At 36.8% G+C, this 10,418-nt stretch overlaps 1 protein-coding gene across 1 annotated transcript; it reads left to right on the top strand.

The window, feature by feature from the left end:
* Nucleotides 1,024-8,088, top strand: LOC107626695. Its single transcript, XM_016329592.2, has 7 exons — nt 1,024-3,377; nt 3,851-3,997; nt 4,504-4,599; nt 4,669-4,846; nt 4,979-5,108; nt 5,189-6,955; nt 7,069-8,088. The coding sequence occupies exons 1-7, from the start codon at nt 1,994-1,996 to the stop codon at nt 7,495-7,497; spliced, it is 4,131 nt and encodes a 1,376-aa protein (XP_016185078.1). The 5' UTR covers nt 1,024-1,993; the 3' UTR covers nt 7,498-8,088.

Raw genomic sequence — 10,418 nt, 5'->3', positions numbered from 1 at the left:
TGATCTTTATGGTATTATGTTCTATGATGTATCTTGTGCCTTTATGCGTTTTGTCATCGTGAGGAACGTTTCACGCATTGTATCTTTGTTCTATGTCTTTGGGCTATATTTCTTCATCAAGCTTCTAGTATTAGTATTTCCTTTCATATTTACTATTGTATGAGCTTTAGAACTGTCGTGACACTTTGGTATCCTTCGTTTTACGGCTAGAGATAAGGCTTAGGGTAACGGGGTGTTACAATAGTGGGTTGGTATAGCGAGAACAGAGAATGATAGTGGATGGTAATGATGGTAGCCGAAAATGATGTTGAGGAGAAGGAGAGAGGAGAGTTGGCCTGGTGGTGTTTTGGTTCGCATTGAGGAGGAGAAGAGAAAAGAAAAGAAGAAGAGGGGGCAATTTGTCCATTAAATTGTTGACTTAACGGTCCATATAGGCAAGATCCGTTAACTCTAAATAGAGACATTAATGGAGAAGGCAGAAGGTCTCACAGAGTTAATCGTCAGGAATCATGATGTGATTATGCTTTCGTTAAAGGGAGGATAGAAATTTCGTGAAATTATTATGGGTCGAAATGAGGTTTCACTAAAAAAATTAAGAGTGATGGAGGAAAAATTGTAATAATTTAGATACAATAATCTCAATCTTTATCAAGAATAAATGGATTTTTGTATTAGCATAATATAGATATAAGAAGTAAAGTACATACAATTTTAGACAAACTAAAAAAAAAAAAAACAATGATCTAAAAATCGAATCGGACCAATCAGTTTAACCGGCTTAATTAAAAATCGGTCACATGTCTAGTTCGGTTAATAAAGAGAACCGTTCTACAAAAAAACAACTTATAAACCGTCCGAACCGTCGATTAATTGGTGAACCGTCAGAACCGGACGGATTTTTTTGGTTCAGTGGTATATATTTAAGGAAAAAAAAAAAAAAAGAGAGAATCAGATCTGCCCAGTACGGAGTTACCCACCCTCGCCCCTTTCTCTCTGCCCCTTCCTCTCGCAACCTTGGTAAGAAGTGAATGAATAGAGAGGGTTGACCACTTTTATTTGTGCCATTATTTCTGATGTGGTTTTTGATTGGGGGAATGAACAAACTGGTTTGATCTTTGTTATGGAGGGTGAGTTTGAGGATAAGATCCTACTTGTAAGGGAATGGTTCTGATAGAAGGGTTTTCGATGAGTTGGTTGGTATTGAAACCCTAGATGTATAAGTTAGGCCACTCTCAGTGTTTTGATGGCTTCCAGATAAATTTAGAGGATTTTTTGATCCGGGATTATAGGAGTTGAGGATTGCTATTGAGCTCTTGGAGTATCTGTATTTGATTCAGCTACGTTCGATTGGGGCTATGTCTCATGTTCTCTGGCAGTTGAAGGGAGTTATTTGTTGTTGGAGAAGAGTGGGATTGGAAAATTGAGTTAAGTTTAGCTTTACGATGCAGTTAGGATTTAGTAGTGCTGAAAGTTGTTTTTCTTAATAGTTTTTTGATGTGCTGTTTAGGATTTCTATCCTCTTGCTTGTTTTGTGTCTTGATATTCTGATTTGTTTAAATCTTAATCAGGAATTTGCGTGTGGTGGATAACTGGATAATGGTTGACATTTGATTGTATCTTATAGCGGTTTGGGTTGGTAAATTATGGTGTTATTGTGTTTGTTGTTATAATGGTGTAGTTGCATTTAGGCAGGGTGCGAGACCTCTATGTATTTCATCCAAATAATATGTGCTTAAAGTGTTCTAAATGTTCTATGCATTTGTATATGTTGCTACATGGTACTTAACTGTGAGATGATTATAATTGATGATCATGTGTTTGGTCTGATTAAGGCATTTATAGACTAGTATTTTTTTTTGTGCTTGATTTGCAGATCCATTTATTTCCTCATTGTGGGTATGTCATGGACATTGTCTGTTAAAAAGAATAGAAGTATAGTGCCCGTTCAACTTGAATATAATCCGAATTTAGTTTGTATCCATATGCATAGGAGATGGGTTCTAGAGGAAGGCCATTATTTGATCTCAATGAGCCACCTGCAGAAGATAATGATGAGAGGGATGGTATTATTTGTCTCCAGCCCCAAAAGACTCAGCCATCAACAAATCCTAACTCTTCTGATTTATTTGCAGCATCATCTGCTGCCCAAGGAATAATAAATAATCATGCTTTTTCACACGCATCATCTGTCTCTGGATTTCAACCTTTTGTTCGGCCTAAATCCTCCTCTTGTATCCCTGATGTAGATGCTGTATCGAAGGGAGCAGAAGAACAAGATACAAATGCTAGTTCTAAGTCTGGCAAAGAGGACGATTTGAAAGTTATGGATTCACGGATACTAAGTTCAGCAGCTGCTCAATCCACAGAGAGGGAAGAAGGGGAATGGTCTGATGACGAGGTCTCTGCCGATGTAAATGGATCTCATAATTTGTTCCAACAAATTCAAGTGTCACAAGAGCAAACAACATCTGGAATGGTGGATGGGGGTGGAGTGGCTTCTGAATGGAAGTCTAGCAATATTACTTCTGAAAGCAAGTCTGGTAATACTAAAGGTCCTGATAGTACAATTGATGAAAAGAGTAGCCGTGCCTCTGTAGGTCTAGAGTCAAATTCTACTGAACAGAAGAGCAACATTGTCCCAAATTCAGAAGGCAGTATAAAAAGTGAAGCTTCTAATGATGCTCCAGAGGAGCCCAGTTTGATTCCTAAGCAAAAAGAAGTGAAAGGTATTGAAGCTAGTCATGCTCTTAGGTGTGCAAATAATCCTGGGAAGAGAAAGATTGACCAGCGCAAAGAGGAAATGTTGGGAAAGAAACGAAATAGACAGACTATGTTTCTTAACTTGGAAGATGTCAAGCAGGCAGGTCCTATGAAATCTTCAACACCAAGAAGGCAGAATTTTTCATCGCCTATTATAACTCGTACCATAAAGGAGGTCCGTAATGTTCCTGCACAGGTTGAGCGTGTTGGAGCAGCTAAGGATCAGAAACAGGTTGAGACATCTTTTGCTGAAGGTGGCATCCATGCTGACTTACATGAACCTAAATCTGATTCTAATGGTGATAATTCTGGACCACTTGGTAGGTCTAGGAGGCTAAACAGTGAGACGGAACCTCCGGCAGAGGTTAATTTACCACCCATTCCAAGAAAGGGTTCATGGAAACAACCAACAGATTCAAGACAGCAGAAGAATGTACTTGGTTCAAGTAGGAAGTTGGGACAGACTGGTCAAAGCTCCAACTCCAATGATGTCAAGGTGGGAAACAAAAAACATGCTCCTATGAAGAAGCAGACTCCTGTCAGCATCCAGCCCCAAGACACATCTGTTGAACGCCTTATACGGGAGGTTACCAGTGAAAAATTTTGGCACCACCCAGGTATCAAATAGTTTTATTGTCACTACTACTGCAAATCTTTACAGTGATTGATTAGCTTTTTTGCTTTCTATTAGAAATTTTCTTTTGTGTTTTGCCCTTATGTTGTTTCTGATTTTCTCGTATTGTTGCTCCCTTCCTCCAGTTGTCACACTGTGAGAGTCATAACACTGGAGACATATGCAAAGGTGATGACAGTTGTTTTTGGAATGAAATTTGATATTGATTTGATAGCTTCCACTGGTTTACATGAATTATTTGTGTAATCCAGTCACCATCATATGCCTCTTTTGCGTTATGATTCTCAAGTTGGCTTGTTTCTTTTATAAAGAAGAGAAGATAACAGGTGGAAGGGCGACTTGGAATTTAACGTTAATTCTGTCTGTTATTTATGATTATTTATTATTATAATAATCATTTAGTAGCTTAGTGAAGATTCCAGAGTGTTATTTGTGTCTTATAAATGGACGTGCAAGATAGGTTGAGAATCATCATGTTGAAACCTTTACTCTTTGAGGAATGTCGGGCTCAATTATACAGTACATGGGAAGAATCAATGGAGACAGTATCAAGGGATACTCATTTTATGGTGAGAGTAAAAGCAAATGAATCAAGAGAAAGAGGTACTCATACCATTCTTTGCTTGTTTTGTTTCATGTTGATGTTTTATTTCTTTTAGTGAACAATTTGGTTATGCTGTATAGACAGCTCTTTCTTTATATAAACTTAAATTTTCCTACTGTGTGCTGAGAGTTTCGTTGTCTCAGCCGTAGTTAAATGAATTCACCAATTAGGTGACATACCGCATACTAGTTTGCCCATACTAATTCCCAATTCATCTCCGTACCAGAACGTCATGGGTATACTTCCCACATAACGTATTTTATATGTGGCGGACCATATACATGTTCCTAGACTGGAACATGTTGCGTTCTGTGTGACTATGGTCTCATGTTCAATAAATTTAATATCCTCTTGTGCTTGATTGCTTGTAATTTTTTATATTTAGCCTTATAACGAGTGTGATTTTTGCTTTGTTGCTGAAACTTAAAGCATTGAATCCTATAGGTTGGTTCTCTATGGGTTAACTACTTAACTTCGCTTTTGTTATTTTTTGTCTTCTATTTAGGATGGTATGATGTGAAACTACTTCCATTACCTGATTTCAAATGGTCATTTAAGGAGGGAGATGTTGCAGTCCTATCATCTCCTAGGCCTGGATCAGGTTTGTTGTGGAATATCTAATATAAGATTGTTTTGTTCCGATAATTCTTTAATGTTCTTCAATTGACAGTTTCATGTCAAGCAGTCAGGTCCAAGCAGAGCAGTGCATCTTTAGCTCAGGATGATGGGGAAGCGGAAATCACTGGACGAGTGGTTGGAACAGTTAGGCGACACATACCTATTGATACCCGTGATCCTCGTGTTGCGATTCTCCATTATTATGTTGGGGACTCTTATGATCCTATCAGGCAATTGGTTACTCTAAACTTGCCATTAAAGATTCTAATATTGAGTTTTCATTTATTTTATTTTATTTTATTTTATTTATGTACTTCAATATTTCCATAATATTACTTATAAAAGATGGTTCATTCTTGTAGGGTTGATGATGATCATATCATAAGAAAACTTCAAATTGGAAGCATTTGGTACCTCACAATACTTGGCTCTCTTGCTACCACACAGAGGGAGTATGTTGCCCTACATGCATTTCGTCGCTTAAATTCACAGGTATATGATGAAACACACAGTTTCTAATTGTGTTGTGGTATTACAGTTCTAACTGATGATTTCTCTCTCTCACTATACAGATGCAAACTGCTATCCTTCAGCCTAGTCCTGAACACTTCCCTAAATATGAGCAGCAGACCCCAGCCATGCCTGAATGCTTTACACCAAACTTTGTTGATCATCTTCGTAGGACCTTTAATGAACCCCAGTTGGCAGCAATCCAATGGGCTGCCACGCATACAGCTGCTGGTACAAGTAGTGGAACAACAAAAAGGCAAGAACCGTGGCCCTTTACCCTTGTTCAGGGACCTCCAGGAACAGGGAAGACGCATACTGTATGGGGAATGTTGAATGTCATTCACCTTGTGCAGTATCAGCATTACTACACCTCCTTGCTTAAGCATGTAGCCCCGGAAAGCTACAAGCAAGCTAATGAGATCAGTTCAGATAATGCACCCATGGGATCTATTGATGAAGTTCTTCAAAACATGAACCAGAATCTCTTGCGAACTTTGCCCAAGTTGGTCCCCAAACCTAGAATGTTGGTTTGTGCTCCATCTAATGCTGCCACTGATGAGCTTCTTGCTCGTGTCCTTGATCGTGGATTTATTGATGGTGAGATGAAAGTATATCGACCCGATGTGGCTCGAGTTGGGGTTGATTCTCAGACACGTGCTGCCCAAGCAGTTTCTGTTGAGCGTAGAACTGAACAGCTTTTGCTCAAGAGTGAGGATGAAGTTCTTGGATGGATGCATCAGTTAAAGAATCGCGAGGCTCAGTTGACTCAGCAGTTACATTGTCTTCATAGAGAACTTAATGCTACTGCCGCTGCAGTTCGTTCCCAAGGATCTGTTGGTGTAGACCCTGATGTTCTCATGGCCAGGGATCAGAGTCGGGATGCTCTACTGCAAAATCTTGCAGCTGTAGTTGAAGGAAGGGACAAGGTTTTAGTTGAGATGTCTCGCCTTGCGCTTTTGGAAAGTAGGTACCGACATGGTAGTGCTTTCAATTTGGATGAGGCCCGTGCCAGTTTGGAGGCCAGTTTTGCCAATGAAGCAGAGATAGTTTTCACTACAGTTTCCAGCAGTGGTCGCAAGTTGTTCTCTCGTCTTTCCCATGGCTTTGATATGGTGGTCATTGACGAGGCAGCTCAAGCCAGTGAGGTGGGAGTTCTGCCTCCCCTCTCTCTTGGTGCAGCTCGATGTGTTCTGGTCGGAGATCCTCAGCAGCTTCCTGCTACAGTTATTAGCAAGGCTGCTGGAACATTGATGTACAGTAGGAGTCTTTTTGAGAGATTCCAACAAGCCGGTTGCCCGACAATGTTGTTGTCTGTGCAGTATAGAATGCATCCCCAAATTCGAGATTTCCCTTCTAGATACTTCTATCAGGGGCGCCTTACTGATAGTGAAAGCGTGGTTAAATTGCCTGATGAGGTATACCACAAGGACCCTTTACTTAGACCTTATATATTCTATGATATCAAACATGGACGGGAGTCTCACAGGGGTGGATCAGTCTCTTATCAAAACATACATGAAGCACAATTTTGTCTCCGATTGTATGAGCATCTTCAGAAAACTTTGAAATCTTTGGGTATGGGAAAGATTAGTGTTGGCATAATTACTCCTTACAAGCTGCAGCTGAAATGCCTCCAGCGTGAATTTGAGGAAGTCTTAAATTCAGAAGAAGGGAAGGACCTATATATTAATACTGTAGATGCTTTCCAAGGTCAAGAACGAGATGTCATTATAATGTCGTGTGTGCGTGCTTCTAGTCATGGTGTTGGCTTTGTTGCAGATATTAGACGGATGAATGTTGCACTTACACGTGCAAGGAGGGCCCTTTGGGTATGTATCTCTTTCTAATGCGTCCTTAATCTTTTATGATGAATTCATGTTTGTTTACCTAATGACTGGCACACTTTTTGGTTGGTATTAAAAGTGTTTGTTATCATTGACAGGTCATGGGAAATGCAAATGCTCTGGTACAATCTGATGATTGGGCTGCGTTGATTGCTGATGCAAAATCCCGAAATTGCTATATGGAGATGGACTCCCTTCCGAAGGACTTTATGGTATCGAAGGGACCTACTTACACGCCACTGCCTGGTAAGGCTTCCTCAAATATGAGGGGCATGAGATCAGGTGGACAAAGGTTTAGAGGAATGGAGGCGTATGGGGATCCCAGGATGGGCGCACCATGTGAAGATGATGAAAAGATGGGTGCACCAGCAAGCTTCAGAAATGGGAATCATCGATCATCAAGATATCCAATGGAGAATTCTTTAGACGATTTTGACCATATGGGCGATAAATCCAGAGATTCCTGGCAGTATGGTGCACAGAAGAAGCAGAACTCTGCTGGAAATGGGGGAAAGAGAGATGTGTAACCATGGCTTATATGCACATTATTGTCCATCTTGGGGGGGATTTATGGGGCTATCTGACTTCCTAATTCTGTGATCTCTCACCATGGAAAGCTCGCAGACTGGATCGGCCGGAGCTGTATGAGCCCGAGACAAAGATATGCACAGCCTTGGAGGACAGACCAGCATCCAGTGCGGATAAGGCCTACATTGTTACGTCAGACACGCGTTGGTTCATGCAATTTTGTGCAGCAGATTGACGTGCTGTGCCGAAGACTGCAGACTTTAGTCCGCCAACAATGTATGAACGTGAACGGAGACCAAGCTGGTTGGAGGCGGAGTACTCATTTTTGTGTCAGTGCCAAATATTAAAGGAAAACTGCTACAGGGAATTTTAGGGATCTAAGGTAGTAGTTTGCTGTCAACTGACTCTGTACATAACATGGATTCACAACATTGTTTTTGACAAATTGTTTTGTGTTTCATTTATGTTAAACGGAAGTGTTTCACTTCCAAAGGAGGAAGAAAAGTTTACCCTTCTTTTCTTGTTACCTCAATACCCAAAAGGTTTGCTTGTATGACATTTTCATTATTTAATTAATTTTTTTAAATGGCTGGGATATTAGGTTTGGATATATACTAGTTTAATGTTCGGGAGAATTGAATGCTGGAGTTCAAATCACATACTAATTCAAAGGTATAATTTATTTTAATGAATATTACTAAATATTTTATAAAATGAAGCTACAACCATTTTAATGGTTTTTAAGATAGATTCAATTATTTATTTATTACATACTATTATATAGGATTATTCATGTATTGTCTCTATCATCTTCTATAAAAATATTGTTTAGATTTCATATAAACAAAACCAATAATTAAATAAAATTCTAACTTTAAATTTTTACATAAATAGAATCGAGAATTATATTGTAATTTCATCTCATGAAGATTTAGCGAGTCTCTATGACACTTTTTTCATGCATCTATCTCTATTTATTTACAAAAATGGATTCCTATTCCCCGAAGAATTTGGTGAATTTCAATTTTTGCCCTTGCATTATGAGGTTTCTTGTCATCCCTGGTCTAAATATATTCACAAAACTTCGAATCAAATATACAAATCGATTGGCTCTTAAAATTTTTTTTTTTATTTATTTGATCTTAATTTTAAAATTTTAAGTATACTTTTATTGTTTTAATTTTCAAAAATAATTTCTTAGCACATAAATCTTTTGAGACATTTTTATACTTTACTTAATAATCATCGACCACAAATAGTTGCTTTCTTCTTTTATTCCTTTTTATTCTGATTTTTGCATTTAATTTTCACTCCACAATGATGGTGACATAGCGAACAGACAACAATTAAGAAAAAAACAAGGGTTCAGTGAGAAGCACCATCACGATGGCTTTTTTTTTTTTATTATTTAAAGGTGCATTGCTGTTTATTCAAAACCATATCTTATAGGTTTTATTTTTCTTCTATGTCCAGCCTTTTAGGAACTTTTTTTTTGGACAGCAGCCTCATTTTTTAATGCATGATTGAATCATTTTTTTTCACTTGATATATATATACCTTCATGAATTGAAAATATCAAAAAAATTATACTCATCACGTCTCTTGTGTTACATTTTATTGAATTGTATTGAATTATATTATGATTTTGTATTGATTTTTTTAATTTTTAAAAATAATATTCATGAATTTTTTAATTTTTTATTGAATTAAACGGAGACTCATGACAAAAATGAGGTGGAGACGTGAGGTATTTTCTTAAATGAAAATGAAGGTAGAAGAAAAAGGATATTTGTCTTTATAGGTACTTAATTCATCACCGTAAAATCCTTAAATTTAGCAGTATTTCTCTTTTTTGTCGCATCAATCGCCGCCATTATTCATTTAACGGCGGTTTTTTAAACCGTCGCTATCTGTCTTTTTGTGATGATGATAATAAAATCTCTGGTTAAAAAGTCTCTTAATTAAGGTTTTTTATTTTAAAATTAAATGTTCTCATAACTTTATCCATCTTAGAAATAAAATTTCTTAAGTGACAAACCTTTTTTTAAGAATATAGTGATGACTCGTGATGATAATTGCCGTGACAAAGTGAATGTTGTTTTGAGGAAAGGATCCATAATGATTAACAAAGAAAATAAAGCTTATTTGTTATATTATTAATTAACAGTACCATGCATATTTAATTTTATTAACAAAAGTTTGTCGCTTTATTTCCATATCTCAACCCTTGATTTCTTTACTATATCAGCGACAAATTATTCCAACTTATAGGTGTCTCATTTTGCTTTTTTTTTTTTTCCCTTATATTTTTTAATCAATTTCTTGCAAATGACTCGGTTTAGTATAGAGGTAGCAAGAAGACAGTGTCAACTTTAAAAAATTAATTATAGAAGAACCAATCTTTAATTAGATGCATCCAAGGATTCTGCATGCATGCAGAACTAAAATATAACACTTTAATTGTCATAATCATAAGTAGTTTGCGTGCTACTCAGTTCCTACCACTGGATATATAAAAAAAAAGTTTTGCAATTTACATAAGCAGAATGAGCTACATACATTTGGAATCTACTTGAAAATTGGAATGTTGGTCGTTGGATCTGTTTTATGAACAAATTAAATTTCTATCAATAATATTAATGGCTATAGATACATACATAGATAATAAAAAATATATTTATTATTTTATGTTGTTTTATTTCAAAAGCAAATGATATCATAGTTTAGCATAATCTTAAAATTAAAGAATCTATCATGATGGAATTTTTTTAAAAAAATTTAAGTCTCTTCGAATAAAAGTTTTTTTGAATTTATTTGATATTTGTATAATTCTTTTATTTATCTTATATTTTTTTTTTAAAAATTTATCAAAATTAAATTTTGAACATTTTAAACGTAAATTATAAAAGAGAAGTGCTAG

Source organism: Arachis ipaensis, chromosome B02, assembly GCF_000816755.2.
Source record: "Arachis ipaensis cultivar K30076 chromosome B02, Araip1.1, whole genome shotgun sequence".
Taxonomy (NCBI): domain Eukaryota; kingdom Viridiplantae; phylum Streptophyta; class Magnoliopsida; order Fabales; family Fabaceae; genus Arachis; species Arachis ipaensis.
This window is presented reverse-complemented; position numbering and strand designations above follow the sequence as displayed.